Source organism: Ursus arctos, unplaced genomic scaffold (genome assembly GCF_023065955.2).
Source record: "Ursus arctos isolate Adak ecotype North America unplaced genomic scaffold, UrsArc2.0 scaffold_21, whole genome shotgun sequence".
Taxonomy (NCBI): domain Eukaryota; kingdom Metazoa; phylum Chordata; class Mammalia; order Carnivora; family Ursidae; genus Ursus; species Ursus arctos.
Window position 1 is genome coordinate 8,629,479 of NW_026622886.1, and position 21,676 is coordinate 8,651,154.

At 50.8% G+C, this 21,676-nt stretch overlaps 1 protein-coding gene across 3 annotated transcripts in view; it reads right to left on the bottom strand.

Moving 5' to 3' along the window:
* Positions 1–21,676, bottom strand: part of ABTB3 (ankyrin repeat and BTB domain containing 3) — a 299,729-nt gene that overhangs the window by 61,476 nt on the left and 216,577 nt on the right. For 2 of the 3 annotated variants that reach the window (XM_044384463.3, XM_026499737.4), the window contains exon 4: positions 14,239–14,391. In XM_044384463.3, coding sequence (XP_044240398.1) covers positions 14,239–14,391 — 153 coding nt within the window. Of the gene's footprint in view, positions 1–14,238; positions 14,392–14,498; positions 14,871–21,676 lie in introns of those variants that run through there. The other variant, XM_044384464.3, reaches the window with a different exon arrangement.

Here is a 21,676-nt window from a genome sequence, read left to right on the forward strand (position 1 = left end):
CAAATCTGGTATCATCACACTGTAACTTGTTGGTTGGTCCGATGGGTGTGAAAGGCGTACCTGGGTGTGGTTGGGAATGCATTTCAGGATGACTAGTGAGGTTGAGTCCTTCCCATATATCTCCCGGCCACTTCGTAGAGTATTTCCATGTTAGGTCTTCACGAGGATCTCTGGCACTGGTCCACGCGGACTATATTAGGTTGGCGCAAGAGGCTGCCGTGCACCCGAATTTCTAAGAGGAGCTAAAGCTGGAGGCTGAGCCTTTCAATATGAAACTGTGGACCTCGTTCAACGTGACTCTCACCTTTCCCGATGTGGATTCTCTGACTGGAGCTACCCCTTTGGCAGAAAGAACTGGGCTTTGGAGTCAGACAGACTTGCTTCGAATCCAAGATGGGACACATTCTACATGTGATGGTGGGCAGGCTTCCCAACCCCCTGGAGCTTCGGTGTTCTCGGTGTCCAAGGAAAGGAAAGCCCCCTCCTATGGCTGAAGGGAGCAGAGCGTGAGAAGCGCCCAGGATGGGGTCTGTGCCAGGCAGGTTCTCCATCATTAGTTCCCTCTATCACCTGCTAAGATAGAGGCGCGGCCATAAGCTGAAGCTCCACCTATTCCTTTCCATTTTGGTGTGCCTCAGTTTCCCCCACAGGTAAACGTCTCATTCCCATCTGCACATCTAACGTCAGGCCACAAGACGGAATAATCTTCAGGGCTAGACAGGCCTTTGGAGATCGTCGAGTCTGGTGGTTCTTAACATTTCGTAGAGCAATTTATTGGGGAAGTTCATTCTGGAAAAATGGCGCTCGCACACGGCACATTGTGCAGACTACCGACATGCTGAAGGAGGGGACCCGCGCCTTCCCTGTTACCGAAAGCCCCTTTGTTGTCATGGCTCTGAACTAAGTACTTTGTACTGAGTACTCTGTACTAAGCACGTGTCTCTGTAATAAGTACTGGTTGCCTAATTGTGAAGGGAAGATACTGTTCTTGTGTAAATAGTATTTTAAACTAGAATTTGAAAGATTTGCTGGCAGGTAGGTAAATAAGCACCCTGGGCAGAAATTAAACAGACTCAAGAGGAGGCCAAAAAAAAAAAAAAAAAAAAAGGTCCCTGTTCCCTGGAAGCCAAATCCCGTATGGCAGCTACACACCCTCCCACTGCCAGCTTGGATCGGAAGCTTCAATTTGGAAGCGAGCCCCAAATGCCATTTAAGATGTAGTTCTCTGTGTTGCTGCGAGCAACCAATGTGTTTCTGTTTTGCTTTTAACACTCTGAGAGCTCAGAACAAATTTCAAGTGTTGGCAAACTGTCGTCTGCAATATGGTTTCGGCCCCCGCCGAGGTGTAGGAAGCTCAGCTGCAGAGGGCGAGGTGCTCCCTCCCCGCCCCGCTCGGAGGCCCCCTTCCGGCTGCACTGTCCGTGCTGGCCCGTCCGTGCTGGCGCTGCAGCCTGGGGTTCGGGGGCCCCTCTCTGCCTGGGTCCCCTTGGCGCCTGCTACCTCACCTTCTTCGGGCTCTTCTCTGACCTAGGGCCTCTCTCCCTTCGTGTCACAGTGCGTCCTCTTCATCAGTCCCTTTCCTGGGGCACGCTCCCCTGCACCCGAGACGTCCGTGGTCACCTGTCTGCCAGCGTCTCCTACAAAGGCCTCCTTAGTCGAGGCCTCTCTTCGAGGCACCTGACTCTCACTTGTCTACCCACGTCTCCATGGTGAAGCCTTTCTGCATCTGCGTTAGTCCAGGAAAAGTGTCCGTTTACTTGTAATAGCACCAACATACCCAGTAACGCCACTCTCCTTCCTTCCTTCCACAAATACCTACTGGAACCAACTACGTGCCAGGCTCTGTGGTAGGTCCCAGAATCCAGGTGTATCTGATGGCTGCCCCAGCTCTGACAAGATAAATAAGCAGCTGTCTAAGTCCATGCTGCATGACCCTTTCTTCTGGAATATTCTATGCCCCCTAACCTCTTCCTTAACTTCTTGCTCACCTGTGGCAAAGCCCTGCCAATCAAGAACCATACGTGCCTTTGTCCACACACATCCTCCTTTCCTTCTGCTACCTCTTCCCACTAGTGACCGCACTTAAGGTTGCAGATGCAGCTGGTGATGGGTGCTCGACTACTTGGAGGAGGCGGGGTACTGTAGCCAGTGATGGCCTTCCAAATCTCCTGCTTGTCACGGGTGTGGGGAGAGGGGCCCCCCGGTTAGTTGGCTGGGTTGATTCTCTTCCTGCATGCTGGGGTGGCTGCCTCAGCAGTAGTGAGAGAAGAGTGGAGACACGCCTGGCCACAGTCTGGACCACAAACCGTGTCCCCAGTGGTATACCACCACATCTCGTCAAGATACTTATTCCTCTCGCTCTCAGAGGAACTCTCAGAGGAAGTTGATGCTATGGTTTTTGATAACAGGGAGGAGCAGACCTTCATGGTCTCGAGTGGCAGAATCAGGATAATCACTAGTATTTAATGTGCATTCACCATGACACAAGTGTGCCACATGGTGTTAATAAATATATATAATTTTTTAAAAAGATTTTATTTACTTATTTTGGAGAGAGAGAGGGAGAAAGAGAGAGAGCGCAAGCAGGTGAGGGGCAGAGGGGGAGGGAGAGGGATAAGCAGACTCTGCGCTAAGTGCAGAACCAGACTCAGGGCTCGACCTCACGACCGTGAGATCACGACCTGAACTGAAATCAAGCGTTGGCTGCTTAACGGACTGAGCCACCCAGGTGCCCCATAAATATATATTATGTCATTTGATCCTTCCCACAACCTTATGAGGTGGGCAATTCCCCATTTTGCACATATAGAAGCTGAGGCCCAGGGAGGTGAGGAGCTGGCCTAAGGTCACATAGAGGGTCAGTGGTCAAGCCAGGACTGGAACTCAGGTGGTCAGGCTGCAAGGCCTACACTCTTAACCACTGTCCTCTGCTTCCTCCCTGTTGGATGCCTGGCGAGCACCTGACTCCCTGGCAAGCCTGCGCTGGTGAAAAAGCCTTACACGGACTCTCTCATTTCAATGGACAACCAGCTGGGATGGCAACTTGCCTTTGGCATTTTCAAAACTGAACCCATTATTCCTTATCCCATATTGTCCTTGTCCCGTATTTGTTAAAAGCATCCCTAGCTACACACTCTCCCAAGACAGAAACCTCAGCGTGAGTTTTTACCGTAAAAATTTGGTGAGGGGAATAGGTACCATGTGCTGCAAAAAACCCAACAGTCAAATGAGTTTCCCTCCCGTCTCTGTCCCCCCCCCCCATGTGATGGGTTGAATTATGTTCCCCATCAGTAGGTTGGCATCTTAGCCTCCCACCCCCTTCCCTGTGAATGTAACTTTACTTAGAAATAGGGTCTTTCTGGATGTAATCAAGTTAAGATGTGGGTCCTAATCCAAGAGGACTGGCGTCCCTCTAAGCAGATGAAAATTGGATGGAGACACAGAGAGAAGAAGGCCACGTGAGGAGAAGGCAGAGATTGGGGTAACGCTGCCACAAGCCAAGGAGCAGCCGGGGCTTCTAGAAGCTGGAAGAGGCAAGGAAGGATCCTCTCCTAGAGGATCTGGAAGGAGCATGGCCCTGTCGACACCTTGATTTTGGACTTGTGGCCTCCAGAACTGTGAGACCATACGTGTCTGTTGTTCTAAGCCATCCTGTCCACGGCAGCCACAGGAAACCCATATATCCAGGGTGCCAATCCTCTCCCCGGATACAAATACCACCCGGGTAGTGGTTTCCTATCTACCCTTCCAGAGATGGCCGGACACGGATAGCAAACACATGCATGTTCTTCACACAAAGCTGACATCTTACACACTATCCTGCCTGGTCTTTTCCATCCGGTAACATGGCCTTTTAAGAAAAAGCGTGGTGAAATATACGCAACACAGATTTACCATTTTAAAGTGGGTCGTTCCGTAGCATTGAGTACATTCCCACTGTTGTGCCACGGTCACCACCACTCATCCTGGGAGCTTCTTCATCTTCCCAAATCGGAACTCTGTCCCCAGGAAACACTAACACCCCAGCAGGTCCCCCCTTCCCTGGGCACAGCCAGGGTCATGCCTAACACCCCTCACTCCCTCACCCCTGCACGGGTCACCAAGTCCTGCCCCTTCCACCTTCGCTGTCTCTGGCCCTCCCCACCTGTCAGTCTGGCTGTCAGCTGCTCTCATCTGGATTCCTACAACAACTTCTGGACCCCCAGCCCACCCCCGCCTGCCTCGGCCCATTATCCACATGGCCACCAGCCCCTCTTTCTCAATACAAATCTGGGGGCTCCTGGGTGGCTCTGTCGGTTAAGCATTTGACTCCTGATTTTAGCTCAGGTCATGACCTCGGGGGCCTGAGATCGAGCACCACCTTGGGCTCCACGCTCAGCTTGAAGTCTGCTTGAAATTCTCTCTCTCTCTTCTTCTGCCCCTCTCCCCCAACTTATTCTCTCTTGCTCTCTCTCTAAAATAAACAAATAAATCTTAAACAAAAATACAAATCTGATGTCGTGTCCCTGCTTCAAAGTCCTCGATGGCACCCATCTTCTGCATACGCAGTCAGAATTCTGCATGAAAGACCCCCCCCGGCCCTGAGCTCAGCCCCGTGTTCCCCCACGTCCCACACCTGGTCCAGGGCCTGGCCCCCAGGAGGCGGCTCAGAGCCGTGGTGCTGGAATGGTCTGAGTTCCTTACGTTTCCTCCAACACATGCTCCCAGCTTGAGGCGTACGTGCTTCCCTCTGCGTGGACTGACTTCCTTTCCTCTCCTCCCTTCACCTTCTCTACCTGACCAATCTGTTCATTCTGCAGCATTCACATCGGAGGGTACCTCCTGCCTTTCTCGGCCTCCTGGAGCCCGGTCTTGACCGCCCTGTATTAGAATGGTTACCACATTTTTCTGTAATTACTTGGAGACCTCTCTGTCCTGCCCCCTGCCACCCCCAGATGGGGGACACACATGGTGTGTCAGCCGCACAGTAGGCGTTCGGTATGTGCCCGCTGAGTGCAGGACTGCCCCGCTCGCTCGGCTCCTGGAGCAGGCTTCGTTGTCTGTCCCTGACGCTGTTAGGGGAGGACAGCGGAGCCCCACAGGGACTCTCCTGGGATCAGGGAGAAGGCAGCTTTCTGTCTTCCAGGAGGCACTAATGCACTGCAGTGTGGGGGCAGCGGTGGCTCCGCTGGGGTCACCGTGGGGCCCGCGGCACAGATTTCATGCCCCCTGGAGCTGAGGAAGGGGCTGGCATTCTGTGGCTGCGCTCTCAGGCCAGCCCAGCCCACGAGGCCTTGGGGAGCCGCAGGAATTTTCCGGAGCCGGGCAAGGACAAGGGCATTCCAAGGAAGCAGAGAGAGTGGCTCTCGACTCCGTGAGAGGCTGGGGAGCCTTCCAGGGCCCACGGAGCCAGGCCAGGGCCCAGGTGCTCTGCCTCCACACGTGACCTTCTGAGGGAGAGAACGGGGAGGCACCAGGTCTGGATTCAGGGATCGATGTGGAAGAGACCGAGGGAAATGGCTGGTGTGGATGTGGCTCCAGGTCCCCTACCCTCCTTCCTCCAGTGTCTCCTGCCCATGATCCCAAGTGTGCCTTTCAGGCAGGAGCGTCACACCGTCTTTCCCCTTTGGAGCCCAAGGTGCTCTCCGACCACCGATCGTCTGTCCCTCCCTCCTCAATTCTTGTCTGCCCCACACCTGCTCACCTTCTCTGAAATCATCTTGCCCATTTGTTACTATTGTTTATTGTGCATCTCCCCGGTGGTGCCTAAGTCCTGGGTCTCTGGCCCCTCTGAGCCCAGAACATGGCCTGGTTCCATACAGATGCAGGAAGGACAATGGAGAGCATCTCTTCTTCTGACACCAAGGGCCAGAATTGCCCTCAGCCAGCGGATCCTCTTCTGACAGGAACGACGGCCAACAGCTCCAGCAGCATGAGGTCTGTCTCCTAGGAGACCACAGATGCTGTGGCCCTGACATGGTGTCCCTATGCCCCCCACGGGGCCTGGCAGACCATCAGCACCCCATACCTGTTTGGTAAATAAACCCAAACTTCCAGCTGTCATCATAGGGCTGGGGGGAGGCACCAGACCCTTAGGAGAGGTCCAGTTGTGGTGCATCCTTCACCTTAGAACCCAGTTTGACCCAAACTGCACAAATAACAAAGCCTGCTAAACTCAAAACGTGTCCAGAAGACTTGAGAAGGGTTAAAAGTAGCAGCTCAAGCTCTGGGGCGATTTGTTCAATTCATACTCGGCTCCCTTCCGGGGTTCCTCACCCCACGAGGCAGTTGTCGCCCCCAACTTTACAGGGAATGAATCTCATCCCGTGAGACGGGTGAAATGACTTGCCCAAGGTCACCTGTTACAAAGCAGCAGACCCAGATGACAGCATCTAGAGTGGGGTTTGGCCCCTAGTAGGTGCTCAATAAATGCAATGAAAGAGCGAAGGAAAGAACACAATGACCCTGGTATCCCATCCTGATACTCTTTGCTCCATACCACTCCCAAACCCATCCATTCTGGGACGGCTCAAAATCTGGTTTGAATTTGAGAACCATTCTTTGCAAAAAGAGTAACCATTTCCTGGAGGGAGCTCGTGGTTCTAACAACCCCCAAATCCTGTTTGTAGGTGCTGTTTATCCGCTAAGTTGGGATTTGAGAACGCGCCTTATCATCATTATTTAAATACAGGCCCACTCCGGAGCAGAAAAATTGCCTCTTACAAAAATGGGGAAATAAACAGTATTTAGTCTTTGTATTTCTAAAATGTTTCAAGGCCCATTATTAATAAGAAAATGCACAAACCCTGCCAGGATGTATTATTTGTTCTTTCCCTTATTCTATCTGCTCCCCCTCCCCCACCTCCCAAAGGAGAGGAAAAAGAAAAGAAAGAAAAGGCCGAATGTCCCAGGTTTAGATGATCTGATACTTTAATTAAGGAAGACTAAATGGGTCACCCCGTCAGCTTACAAACTACAGTCACATAAAATGGTGTTCCTTTTGAATAAACCCGGTCACCATGGTGAGGCTTTACCATAGCTGAATAAAGACAAAAGAAGGGCTCTGGCTGCATTTGGCCAAGGTCACTCTGAAAATCAATGGCTGCGCTAGCATCAGACCTGAGAAACCTTGACTCTGCTTGCTCTGTCCCAGCTGGTATCCAGGCTGCCTCCCACCAGGACACCTCGGCCAGCTGGTAGGTAATTACATGTGCTAATAGTCACGACACTCTAGCCCGCAACACCAAGAGCCCAAGTTCCCAAATCTGTTAGAACATCCAAGGACCTGCCCCTTTCTAGGGCTGTTTATTGAGAGAGGCGAGCTCCGCTCTGCCAGGCTCAAACCAGGAGCCTACCTGGCACCTAGGAAGAATGTCTAGGACGGGCGAGGGGAGGGCGACAAGGAAACTGTGTTGTTACCTCCACTTGCCAAGTCCTCCGTTCTAGAACTCACCTGCCTCACAGTAGCTGTGTGACCTCAGACAAGTTCCACAGCCTCAGTGAGCCTCAGCCTTCCTATCTGTAAAATGGGATAATCAAGCCTGCCTTGCACAATCGTTGGGGACTGCACGCCATGAAGACTGAGTGCCAGGCACAGAGTAGGTGTCCAATACCTATTTGTTGGCTATCTGAATGAGCACAACTTCCTGCAGGTTGGAGACAGGAATTCCTGCTTCAGGTCACATGAAATGAGGTGGGAAAATATACACATAGATGTGTCTGTATGTTGCCTAGACTGAAAAAAAGTCTTTTTTCTTTTTTTAAACTGGTGCATCCGTCATATACTAAATTTAGTCTAGTTAATGGAATTTCTGAGTCTTACACTTACCGTTTAGGAAAGCTAATGGAATACTGTATTTTCTTTTTCTCTTCAAAAATGATTTCCCAACTTGATGAACACTTAGCCGGGACAGTCAGTGAGTACATCTTCTACACACCAGTTGTGATTCTGGAGATAAATGAGTCAAGAATTGAGAGCCAAAGGACTAAAAATAGCCTGGAGACTGAACAGAACTGACTTCCTTTGTCTCCCTGCTCTCGGTGTGTGCATTCTGGCCTGCCGGGGCGTCACGCTCACGTCCTGGATGCCAGTAAGAGCTCCGTGCTGGACGAGGGGCACGGAGAGGCACAGTGGCCCCTGGAAGCTTATGCTCAGTCTATCGAATTGCAACAAGGACAAGAAGCATCTGGAAGAGGGTTGTCAGCATCCTTGAAGAGGGCTGGAAGAGAAGCATCTCGAAGAGGGCTGAGTCTAGGTTTAGGGTTAGGAACCAGAAAAATTGGTTGTATCTCTGGGAGTCTGGGTTTCATATCTGGCTCCTAACCCTGTCACTTAGTATCTGTGTGATGCTGGGAGAGTTACCTAATCTTGCTGGGCCTTCATTTCTTCCTCTGTAAAATGGGACAGCATTACTTTCTTGGATAACAACAGTATCTGTCTTGAGGTTCACATGAGAAAATGTTGGAAGCCTTTAAGAATTATAAAGTAATATGGGCACCTGCATGGCTTAGTGGGTTACGTGTCTGCCTTCAGCTCAGGTCATGATCCTGGAGTCCTGGGATTAAGTTCCAGCATCAGGCTCCCTGCTTGGTAGGGAGTCTGCTTCTCCCTCTCCCTTCGCACTTCCTCCTCCCCCCAATGCTTGTTCTCTCTCTCTCTCTCATAAATAAATATAATCTTTAAAAAAGGAATTATAAAGCAATACATAGGTATGAGTCTCCATTGTTATCTCCAGGGACAGTAGAGGCGTGGGGCAATGCTAGCTAATAATGACCATGTCGTGAGCAATTTCTTCCTTTCGGGCCTTGTCTATGCGGGTGTCTCACGTACTTGGCCCTGCTTTGTGCCTGCACCAACCTCTGAGGGGGGCTGCTTTCATAGTGGCCATGTTACGGGTTGAGAAACAAAGGTCCAGAGAGGGTAACTAGCTTGTCCAAAGATGCACAGCTAATTAATCATGGCGGTGGGATTTGGATCTAGACAATGGGACTCTGGAGCCCAGTCCCCTAACCTTTCAGCTATGGAGTCTCTTGAGAGCATGATAAACAAGAAGGAGTACTTGGACAACGACAGTTAAGGAAACATCTTACTTTCCCTGCCACCCAGCAGACTCAGGACTGTTCCAAAGAGAAGAGCTGGAGCCTCGAGGACAGCTCAGATTCGAGCCGGGGACAGCGGACGAGGTGGTGGGAGAGAGCCTGCAGGTAAGGTGCCCCTCCCGGGAAACAGGGGGCAGGGGAGTCTTGTGGGTATGAGCCACAAGGACCTCATCCCTGGTACCTCCATCTATAAACTGTCCCCCAACAGCTTCCTAACCTGTAAAATGGGAAGATGATACTCATCTCAGGAGGTGGCCTCAGGGATTAAAGGAAACAAGCAATGAATGTAAATCTGCTGTTGTAATTGACAACTGGCATACAGTAGGTGCTCACTAAACAGCTGCTCCTTAGCCTCTCCCCAAGACATGCTGTTATTCCAGGTGGCAAGGTATAAAGGAGGGCACCGCAGGTAGAAACTGCCTCGACAGCCTAGACAGAAAGTGGTTAGGACTGTGGGCCTGGAGGTCTGGGCCACCTGAATCCATATCCTGGCTGACCTTGGGCATGTTACTTATTAACCTATCTGTGTCTTGGTTTCCTTATCTATAAAGTGGGCATAAAAACAGCATCCCCTTCGTAAGGTTTGGGAAAGATTAGACATTAATCGACCTGTGTAAAGCACTTCAAGTAGCCCAGCATACAGTAAGCATTCAATAAAGGCCAGCAGTGATAACTTAGATCAGTCCCCCACGTGTTCCTAGGCCTCTGGGTCTTCAGAGGGCTCTGTTTTATGCTGCAAACCCTCCCTTTCCTTGCAGACCCTAATCAGATCCTGGAAGGGTGGAAATCTCTGCAGCCCAGTCACATGATGAATTTCAGAGGAAGGGCAGTTCCTCATCGGGTGCGCAGTGGGGATTTGAAAATGATGATTAAAAAAAAATGGTGATTATGTAGGAGTCGGAAGTCTTTCACAGTGTGTGTTCAGGGTGTGAAGTCTCCAAATTCTTTGAGGGTCTACGTTCCAAGTTTGCATCTATGGTCTCTGGGATTCTGTATTCAAGGTGTGAGGTCTCTGAACTCACTCGGGGTGTGGGTTTCCAAGTCTGAGTCTCAAGTACCCTGAGTATGTTTAGTGGGGGGGGGGGGTCCCCTTCAATCTTTGAAGACGTTTGTCTTAAGGTGTCTTAAAAATTTATTTTTATTTATTGAGGCATAACTGATGTATAGTATTATATTAGTTTTAGATGTTCCCAATACAGTGATCTGACATCTGTATACACTGTGAGATGGTCACCACCAGAAGTCCAGTTACCATCGGTCACCTGACAAGTTAATAAGTATTATCGAATATATTCCCTATCCTCATGACTAACTTATTTTATAACTAGAAGTCTGTACTTCTTAATCCCCTTCACCCATTTCGTCCATTGCCCCATTTTCCCTCTCCTCTGGCAACCACCAATCTGTTCTTTGTATCTATGAGTCTGGGTTTTTGTTGTTGTTTTGTTTTTTTTTTTTCAGATTTCATATATGAGTGAAATCATGTGGTATTTGTCTTTCTCTGTCTGACTTATTTCACTTAGCATGATACCCTCAAGGTCCATCCATGTTGTTGTAAATGGCAAGATTTCATTGGTTCTTATGGCTAAGTAATATTCCACTAACACACACACACACACACACACACACACCCCACATCTTCTTTATTCATTCATCCATCGATAGACACAGGTGTTTCCATATCTTAGCCATTGTAAACAATGTGCAATAAACATAGGAGTGCATGTATCTTTTCCGCTAGTGTTTTTGTGTTCTTCAGATGGAATTGCTGGATCCTACGGTAACTCTGTTTTTAAGTTTTTGAGGAAGCTCCATACTATTTTCCACAGTGGCTGCACCAGTTTGCATTCCCACCAACAGTGCGTGAGCGTTACCCTTTCTCCACATCCTCGCCAACACTTGTTGGTTCTTGTCCTTTTGGTAACAGTCATTCTGACAGGTGTAAGGTGATCTCTCATTGTGGTTTCGACTCGCACTTTCTTGATGATGAGAGATGTTGAACATCTCTTCCTATGCTTGTTGGCCATCTGTGTGTCTTCTTTGGGGGAAATGTCTATTCAGACCCTCTGCCCATTTTATGATCAGATCGTTTGGGTTTTTGTTATTGAGTTGTATGAGTTCTGTACATATTTTAGACTCAGACCTTGAAACACAGATCACCAAAAAAGTTCAGAAATCCCACTCGTCAGCACAAATCCCCAATAGCAGATGGACATTCAACATTTAACAAACTTGGAGACCTCAGACTCTGCGATGAGGACCCTCCGACTGCTCAGACAACGCGCGCCTTGGACACACACACCCAGACGTCTCTGAGCTCTCATAGTCTAGACAGAGATGCCCACATAGCTTGTAAACGGAGATCCACAAATGGCTCAAGGGATTCACGCCACTGAACACAGATACCCAAGAGTTCAGAATGGGATACTCTGGATACGGACTCCCCAAATACTTCCAGAACCTCACAATCTGAAGATAGCTACAGAAACAGAGCAGAGACCTGCGGACAGACCTGTTTTGGACACATACCCAAAACTACCTTGTACACCAGGCAGCAAGAGTACAAACTCCCAAATAGTCAGAGACCTCACACGCTGGGAAAGAGCCAGCCGGTTCAGGGTCCCCAAGAATGAAGACTTCGACCAGCCAATAGATCTCACACGTTGATACAGACCCTTTGAACAGCTCAGAGGGCTTGTACTCTGAGTTCAGAGACCACAAATCTAGGATTCAGAACCCACAAGGAACCTAGGGTCTTCCAACCCTGCATGGACCCCACCAAATAGCTGGGAGACTTCAAACCTGAGACACAGACCCTCAAGTAGCCAGACAGCTCAAAATGGGAACACAGCCCTGCCAACAGCCCACAGACACTGTGACACAGACTTCCCAGCAATTCAAAGATCTCACACCCAGGGATACAGACCCCCAAACAGCTCAGAAGCACCACACCCAGGGACACAGACACTCATGGGACTCAGAGACTTCACAAACTGAATGACCACCCCCCCCAAACTCCAGATGCTGAGAAATGCAAATCAAAACCACAATGAGCTATCATCACACCTATTAGGATGGCTCTCCTCAAAAAGCTAAGAAATAACAAGTTGTAGTGAAAAGAAGGGGCACATACACCCCAATGTTCACGGCAGCAATGTCCACAATAGCCAAACTGTGGAAGGAGCTGAGATGCCCTTCAACAGATGACTGGATTAAGAAGATGTGGTCCATATATACAATGGAATATTATTCAGCTATCAGAAAGGGTGATTACCCAACATTTGCATCGACATGGATGGAACTGGAGGAGATTATGCTAAGTGAAATAAGTCAAGCAGAGAAAGACAATTATCATATGGTTTCACTTATATGTGGAACATAAGGAATAGCAGGGAGGACATTAGGAGAAGGAAGGGAAAAATGAAGGGGGGCAACAGAGACGGAGACAAACTATGAGAGACTATGGACTCCAGGAAACAAACTGAGGGTTTTAGAGGGGAGTGGGGTGGGGGGATGGGCTAGCCCAGTGATGGAACACTGGGTGTTAACGCAAACAATGAATCATGGAACACTACATCAAAAACTAACGATGTACTGTATGGTGACTAACAAAACATTAAAAAAAAAAGAAATAACAAGTGTTGGCGAGGATGTGGAGAAAAGAGAGCCCTTGTACACTAGTTGGTGGAAAGGTATATTGGTACAGCCACGATTCTACCATAGAAAACAGTATGAAAGTTCCTCAAAAATTTAAAAATAGAACTACCTTATGACCCAGTAATCCCACTTCTGGGTTTATCTCCAAAGGAAACAAAAACAGGATTTCAAAGACACATCTGCACCCCCACGTTCAACTGCAGCATTAGTCATGATAGTTAAGCTATGGAAGCAACCTAAGAGTTTGTCAGTGGATGAACAGAAAAAGAAGATGTGAAAAAATACATACGTACACAATGGAATATTATTCAGCCATGAGAAAGAAGGAAACCCTACCATCTGCAACAGCTTGGATGGACCCTGAGGGCATCATGTTAAGTTAAATAAGGCAGACAGACAGAGACAAGTACCATGTGCTCGCAGTTATATGTGGACTCTAAATCGAGCTCAGAGAAACGGAGAGTAGAATGGTGGTGGCCAGGGGCAGAGGGGTGGGGGAAATGGAGAGATGTTGGTTCAAGGGTACACACTTCCTGTTACAAGATGAACAAGTTCTGGGGATCTCATGTAGAGCATGGTGATTATAGCTAAAAATACTGTATCCTATACACCAAAGTGGCTAAGAGAGGGGGTCTTAAATGTTCTGCCCACCAAAAAGAAATGGTCACTGTGTGATAGGATGGAGGTGTGAGCTAATGCAGGGGTGGTAATTACTGTGCAATACTTAAATGTATCAAATCAACACCTTGTACACCCCAAAGTCCACAGTGTCATATGTCAATTACGTCTCCACAAAGCTGGGGAAAAAGGAAAGGAAGTGGTGACCACGACCACCTGAAAGCACGAGTTAAGACAGTGCACACACAGCCCCGAGCTTGCTGTTTTCTGCATTTAGACCCAGGATTTGACTCAGCTGAGGGAGTCATTGTAATTCTTTTGCTTTGGGTAAAAATGAGTCCCCCGTGCATGGGGTCCCTGAATGGCCCAAGAAGAACTCCCAGCCTGAAGGAGGAGAGACAGGGGATACAGACCTAGGAAACAGACAGCCACGCCATCCCCATGTATGCGACAAAGCAGATGTGCTCTTAGCCAGCCAGCAACTGCACCCTGCAAGGTGTTGTCAGAAACTACAGCAAGACCGGCATTTCTTTCTTGCGGACACAGGGAAGGAGGGAGGGAGGGAGAGGAGCGGAATGAGAGTAGAAAGAATGTGAATAGAAAGAAGCACACGGTTATCTGGTCATCGAACGGGAGCATTCCCATACAGCCTTGCTTGCTCCTGTCCTCCCCGGTCCCTGCAAGCCCAGGGACCCGCGGCTTGTCCAGCCTGGGTCTGTCACTTCAACCCGCGCAGCCCGCACGGTCCGCGGGGCGCCAAGCGCGGGGCGGGGCTCGGGCTGGCGGGTGGCGGCGCTCAGCCCGGAGCGCCGCGCGGCCGGCGGGCCTGTTCCCCTGGGGAGGGGCGCCCCTCGGTCGCGGCGCCCCGGCCCGGCCCGGCCCTACCTGAGCTGGCGCGGCTCGCAGTCCACGCCGGGCAGCAGCAGCCGGGCGGCCTGGCGGACGTCGTCGCTGTCCATGGAGAAGCTGCGGCGGTGGCCGGCGTGCGCCACGGCCACCCGGATCCATTCCATCAGCGGCGGCAGCACGAGGAAGGGCCTGCGCGGGAGGACGGGAGAGCGTTAGGGCGGCTGGTGCGGGGGCTGCCGGCTCAGCCCCACCCCCTCCTCGCCGGTCCCCACCCCCCCTTTCCCCGGGGACCCTGCCTCTGATTGCCCGAGTGGTGGGAGAGCCGTCGGAGACATCCTGATCGCACGGGTGACCCCACCGGTGACCCCACCGGTGATCCGGCTGCAGGCTCTCCAGAGTCTTTGGGCCTCAGTTTCCTCATCTGCAAAGCAGGGATACCATGTGACGATCCTGGGAGTGTTATCTCCCTCAGAGATCATGTGAACACACAGGACGTGGCTCACTTAAAGCACCAAGCACAGGGGCTGGCCTTGGTAGAAAACCCCAAAAAACGCCTGGGGTGATGAGTCCTTGGGGCTCCCTATTCTGGGCCCAACCCTAAGGTGTCCTCCAACTCTCCCTTCCTGTCTCCCCACGCTCCCTTTGTGGAGCTCTCCCAGCCCCAGCTCTGCCTGGGCACTGCGCTGTCCCGAGGCTTTTTTAGCACCTGGCAGAGGTGCAAAGAGCCAAGTGGGCAGGCAGTCTTCCCTGACAGCCTGGCCAGGCGGATGCCCAGTCAAGGCCAGCAAAACTGCCCTAGTTGGGGAGGGGACCCTAGTGGGGGGGTGCGTGCCACCCCCTGAAACTCTGGGGGCCTTAGGTTCCTCACCTTCTAATGAGACCACAGCAGGGGGCAGCTTGTTGCAAGAGTTAACTGATGAGACCATGCCCGGGGCTGAACTATATACTTTGTAATGCCATACATTTGTGCCAACTTCCTGTTTCTTGCAGTGACCATTATAAACTCTGTCCTCCCAGGAGGTTTACTGGATTGTGGGGGAGCTTTTGAAGGGATTCTGATTTAATTCATCTAGGATCGGGCTGGATATTGGTCGTTTTGAAACCCCCCCCATGTGAATTTAATGTGAATCAGAATTATCTGGAGGGCTTGTTAAAATACAGATTCCTGGGCCCCACCCCAGAGTGTCTGCTTCAGATTGGGGAGGTGGACAAGAATCTGCATTTCTCAGGAGTTCCTGGGCCGTGCTGCTGCGGCTGGGCTGGGGCCACTCACAGAACTTCTGTTGCTAAGTAGTGTATGGGTAGAGGGCCTGGGAATCACGTGTGTGTGTGTGTGTGTGTGTGTGCACGCGCGTGTGTGCGTGTGTGCGTGCGCGCGTGCGGAAAATGCAGATCCCCTGACCTTATCTCCAGAGATGCTGACTGTGTCAGGTCCCTGAATATAATTTTAAGAAGTGGCCCCTATAATACTGATTTAAGTAGACCAAGGAACACACTTTGAGAAATGCACTGTGTCGACCAACAAGGTTTCCTGGATTCAGCAGAGGCCCTGCCAGGGTGAGGCAAGTGGGGTGCCTAGGGTGCAAAACTGAAGGAGGCCAGGCCGTGCGAATGTGTTCGAGGCACCTCCCCTGCCTCACCTTGACCCCAGTGGCGCCATTCAGTCCAGCATGGCTGCTGTGGGGTGGACAGAGGTAAAGGGAAGGTTGACCAGGCACCAAACCCCTCAGTGTATGCAGGCATCACGAACTCCCCACCAAGTGTTTAGTGGTGAGTTCTGGTTTGCCTAGAGAGCGAGCTGTTTCTCCAATGTTAATATTCAACAGCTAAATAAGCCATTTACATTCTTCTCAATTAATCCCACTCATGATCTCATCCCAATGCTTGGGACCAACGTACGAGCTAGTTATGATTATGCCTCTTGTGTAGATCAGGAGAATGAAGTTCACTGAGGGTAAGCAGCATGCCCTGGACCACAGGGTTAGCAAGTACGAGAGGTGGGGGTCAGATCCGAGATGTAGGAGTACATAGCTGTGTGCCATAACCCCATGTGATACTGATATTCTCTTGTCTAACTTCCCAGCATGCATCTGTTACCCCAGCAGAGCCAGCCGATCTGGTCACGGACCTTTGCTGGCGCTCCATTTCCATTCCTGGCCACACAGCTCAGTTCCGTCTGTAAGGCCTCCGACCCTTTAAAAATCCACACCCCACTTAACCTTCAAACCACAGTGCAAATCCTACCTTACCCTAAACGTTTCTCCTGATGACCCAACCTATGAGGACCCCTCCCATGGCGACCCCACCCCACTGGCCTTGCCGATGCCCCAGTAGAATGTAAAGTCCACTGGGGCAGGGACCTGGATCTGCTGGGTTCACTGATCCAGCCCCAGCCCCAAAACAGCCCTGGCAGGGTGGAGGCACTTAATAAATATTTGTTCACAAGACAAAGATTCGCCAATTTTCTACTGGGTGAAATGGATGCAATCGAGTTTCTGGCCCCATGGATCTGTGGGGCAGTCTCCCACTGGCCGAGTCAGCCTGCTGCCTGGGCTGTCGCCCTCATTCTCTCATTCTCTCCATCACCTAAACCGAATCAGGCACTCAATAAACACACACTGACTTGAAATTGAATTGGATTCTACTGTCTCAGGTGAGCAAGACTTATTTTTGCCACCATGTCTCCATCACCGTAGAAACCAGACCCGAGTGCTCAGAGAACCTTCCTCTGGGGGAATTCTCTTCCTCAGATGTGGCACCCGCCACCCCACCCTGTCTTTCCTTAGCTCAGTGCCCCCGAAGCACAGCCCCCAACTCCCAGTCCCTGGGGGGGGCTGTGCCTCTTCCCCACCCTTCGGTTGCTGCCTTTTTTGTGAGGTGCTGAGGCCCAGGGCATGCCGCCAGCTCCTGACGAAGACTGAGGAGGAGAGAAGGAGGCCCTGCTGCCTTCCGGATCACACCTGTACCAAGACAGCTGGCGAGCACCAGAATAAGAAACCTTGAACCCCAGGATTCCAGCCTCCTCTGGTATTTTCTGTGTACCCGGTCTCCTTTCAACGTCACCTTCTCTTCATCACCCTGACTTCCATAGTTTATAAGCTCATGAATTCTTTGCCAGCAACTCATTTAAAAATCTTCTTATCTCATCTACTCAGAGGCGGGGAGAAAGTGTTATTTGTGATGTTTCTTTTGGGGGCGTTGGAGATGGGAAAGAATTCTAGGGCCTTGAGTTAAGGAGAGGGTGGAGAAAGCTGAAGGAGAAAGATTGCATTCTCCTTATGTATTTTTAAATGGGACAACGTTCCACTGGCTACTGACTTTGTTCTGAAGTTGTCCTCAGTGACTAACACCGAGAGGACACTTAGGAAGCCCATGGCTTCGTGAAGTGGTTCTTAGACTGTGCTCAATGCCAGAATTATGGGGTGTGTGTGTGTGTGAAAATTCCCAAGGTCTCGAGTCACCCCCAGAGTTTTGGTTCAACAAGTCTGGGGTGGGGCCTGGGCATATGCATTCTAAATAAGCTCCTCCAGGAATTCTGGAGCAAGCTGGGCTTGAGAACCCCACCTGGGTGGCCTGAGGTGAACAGAGAGGGGGACGCGGTCCACTCTATCAGGACAGCGGCCATCGAAATCTTTGCTGTGGTGTTCAAACAGGAGGTCTGCGGGGTTAGGACCAGGGATTCCAGAAGGGAAGAGCTAAGCCTCGGTGGGCTCCTTGCAGAGTCAAGAGACCAAGTCAGCTCAGGAAGGTTGTTGGGCCCAGATTCAAGGGGGAGATACACGGGCAGGGCCTTCCGGAAACAGTGAAGAGAAAGCTGTTGCGTGGCGGGGGACCACTCAGAATTGAAAGGGAGTTCGGCTGGTGAGGGGCTGGGTGCCAAGGAGGTTGCTACAGTACGTGGGAGAAGCCTGGTTTGTTTGGGCTTCTGCAGAATTGGATTCCAGTCCTGAATCTGCTGAGCGCTCACAGTAGGGCTCTGGCTCTGGTCTGCAAATGTTTAGGCTCTTAATCTGTAAGTGGACGGGCGTGGATCAGATGGTCTGTTTGGTCAGCAAACGTTTTCTGTAAAGGGCCGGATAGTAAATATGTGAGGTTTCGCGGGCCATCCAGTTTCCGTCTCAACTACTGAACTCTGCCATGATAGTGGGGAAGCAGCCCAGACAACATGTACGTGAAAGAATCTTGCTGTGTTCCAAGAAAACTTCATTCACAAAATCACAACGGGTCATAGTTGGCCAACCCTGGGTCTATTTAGTTCGCTCCTCCTCTAAAATTCTTTGGGGATATTGACATAGCTGGCTTCCTGGGGGCTTAGGAAGAAGCCCTGAAGATGGGAAGATGTACATGAAAGTCTTAGGGATGGGGACAGAAAGCTCTGGAGAGATTAGAAAATAGGACCCCCCCACAACGAGGTCCTGGTTGCATCTGGGGAATACTGAGCCACAGGCACACCCAGAGGTAGTACCTCGAGAAAAAAAACCCAAACCGGGCCACGGGTGTGTAACTGATGAGATGTCATCTGTTAACATCACTCATTCATCTAACAATCCTTTAGGGAGCACCCGTGTTGTAGGTACACTTCCAGGAGCTGGAGACAGTGTAGAGAACAGGACTTGTCAGGTCCTTATTCTCACAGAACTAACAGTCTAACAGGGACACAGATAAGGAACACATAAACTAATAATAAAACAATTATAAACAGTGATCGTGTCAGGGTGCTGGGATAGAGAATAAACAGGGTTGAGGTAGGGTGGTGGAAAGGCCTGAGAAGGTAACAAAACCTCAAAGATGTGAAGGAATTGGCCATGTGTGAATGTGTGTGTAGAGAGATGGATGTTCCAGGCAGCAATAACAGACTGTGCAAAGGTCCTGAGGCAAAAAAAAAAAAAAAATCCTTTGCAGCTCACCAAGGGCTTTCATGTGCATCATGTCCTATTCTGGCCCTCCAGGGCAGGTGGGGTGGCCAGGACATAAGTGAGGAGGGGTCACTGTGGTAGGCTGAAAATAGCCGCCAAAGACATCAAGTCTTACTCCCTGGAACCTCTGAATGTTCATGGCAAAAGAGACTGATGTAATTCAGTTAAGATCTTGGGAGGGGAAGATTCCCTGGATTATCCGGGTGGGTCCTAAATGCAATCACAGGGGTCCTCAGCAGAGGGAGGCAGGAAGGTCCATGGAGGGAATAGGAGACGTGCGAACAGACGGAAGTAGCTGGACGAATGCGGGAAAGGCGCCATGAGCTGAAGGATGCAGGTGCCTCCAGGAGCTAAAAAAGGCAAGGGGATTCTCCCCTGGAGCCTCCAGAAGGAACCACCAGCCCTGCTGATACCTTCCCTTTAGCCTAGTGGAACTGATTTCCTAATTCTGGACTCCTGAACTGTAAGAAGATACATTTGTGTTGTTTTAAGTCTTCACACCGGTGGCAACTTTTTTTTTTTTTTAAACAGCAGCCACGGGAAACGAATACAGAATACAGAGGGTTATTGCCCGAATTGAACGGGATGGTGTACGTAGCCTGGCACCTGCCCCTGTCCCACAGGTGGTAGCTATGCTCGTCGGCATCACTGGCACGGCTTTCAGCATCACTCAGGTGTTCTCTATGCCGGTGGAGGAAAAGCCTGGCTACACAGAACACCACTCCTGCCTTCTCTTTTTGAATCAAAGCAAACCTCTGCAGATGCTATGCCTTTTCTTTATCAATTGTCTGGCCTTGACTTCACATCTCTGTTATTTGTGAAGTCTCAGGCTGGAGAGGAATTTAGATGTTCGACTGTGGTTTAGGAAGCTCATAATTCCAGAGATACAGGGAGTGAAGGAAAACCAGCAAAATTGAGAGTAGACAGTATCCAAGGCTGGTTTCCATAGCAATATTCGCCGTAATCTCACTATATTTGTGGGCGCCAGAGCTAAGGGGATGCAGAGGTCATCGGTGGCTTCTTTACTACAGTGAGAGCCCTACTGTGCCCAGGGGGGTGGTTCCTGCAGAAGGGCCTGGGCTGAGAGAAGCCACGGGGTGTGCCCGAGGTCAGTGTTTCTTGAACACGAATGTGCGTAGGAATCGCCTGGGATCTTGTTACAATGTGGGTTTTCATTCAGTGGGTCTGGGGCAGGGCCTGCGAGTCGGCCTTTGCAACAAGCTTCCAGGCCGTGTATGGACCACAGTCTGAGTAACCAGGCCCCAGGGCGGTATTATGACTCAAGCCAGAAGCCAGGGAGGGTGAATTCTCTTATGCTTAAAGAAGAGAAAGTGAGTCCAGAAGTGAGAGAGTTGCAAGAGGGCGCAGAGGCCCAGGAGACAACAGAAGGGAAGGAGGAGCTCACTTGGACCCAGAGCTCCCGGGCTCCTAAGAAGCTAGCTCATGAGCCGGCCCAAGCCGCAAGGGAGGTGGGGACAGCAGCCGTCGGTGATTTCAGCTTTTATCCTGAGAGGCGGCTTCTGCCTCCCGCCTGGATTCTCCTTTTGTCTCCCAGCGATTTTACCAAACAGAAGCTTTCAGCCTCGGGGGGTGTGTTCTGACCCAAGCACCCACTCCGTCGTCTAATAGGTATTTGGGATGGTGTTTATCATCATCTTGGAATGTAAATATGTAAAAAAAAAAAAAATACACCTTGTGATGGTTGATTTTATATGTCCACTTGGCTAGGCCACAGTACCCAGACAGGTGGTCAAACACTCGTCTGGATGTTGCTGGGAAGGTGTGTTTTAAGATGAGATTGACATTTAGATCAGTGGACTCTGAGTAAAGCAGATGCTCTTCCAATCAGCTGGAGGCCTTCGAGCTGTGAACACCAGGGGTTCTGCCGGCTCATGACCTTGAGACTTGCGCTGTGATATCAGCCCGGCAGTCTCCTCCTTCTGCACTGATCGGGCCCATTGCACACCATCGCCGGGGCGGGGAGGAGGCCTGGGGGCTGGGTCAAATGGAGGACCGTTTTCCAACATCCTGAGTGTGCAGACACACCGTTTGGGGACAGTGAAACAGAGGCCCTACGGGTAGGCTCAATGCTTCTAGGGCAGAATAAGCCATTTTGTACCAACAGGGCAAGTCCTTTGAGTGTCAAACTCAGCCCCACGAATGGGTGATTATATAAATTCCCCAAAATGGGGCAAGGGCCAAGGGGTACTGGAGCAGGTGACAGAGGGGGTTGGAAGGCTGTAAGTGGAGGGCTGAGGTACAAGCGGGTTCAGGCGGAGCAAATATGATATACGGGTACCAACAGTTTCCTCCCTGCACCCTCGCCCCACCTTCACCCCCCCTCCCATCCTGGAGAGGAAGGTTCCTCCTCCACCTGCCCCCCTCTGCTCCCCTGGGGACGAGGCTCCATCACTTATCTGCCTGCCCCATAACTCAGCCCCCCGCTCCTCTGAATGTTCCCACCTGCATCGAGCATCCCACATGCTCCCGTCCCCCACAGGCTGAGCAGGATAGGAGCAGAAACGATGGAGAGCAAGAAGTCTCAGCTCTCCCAGAGT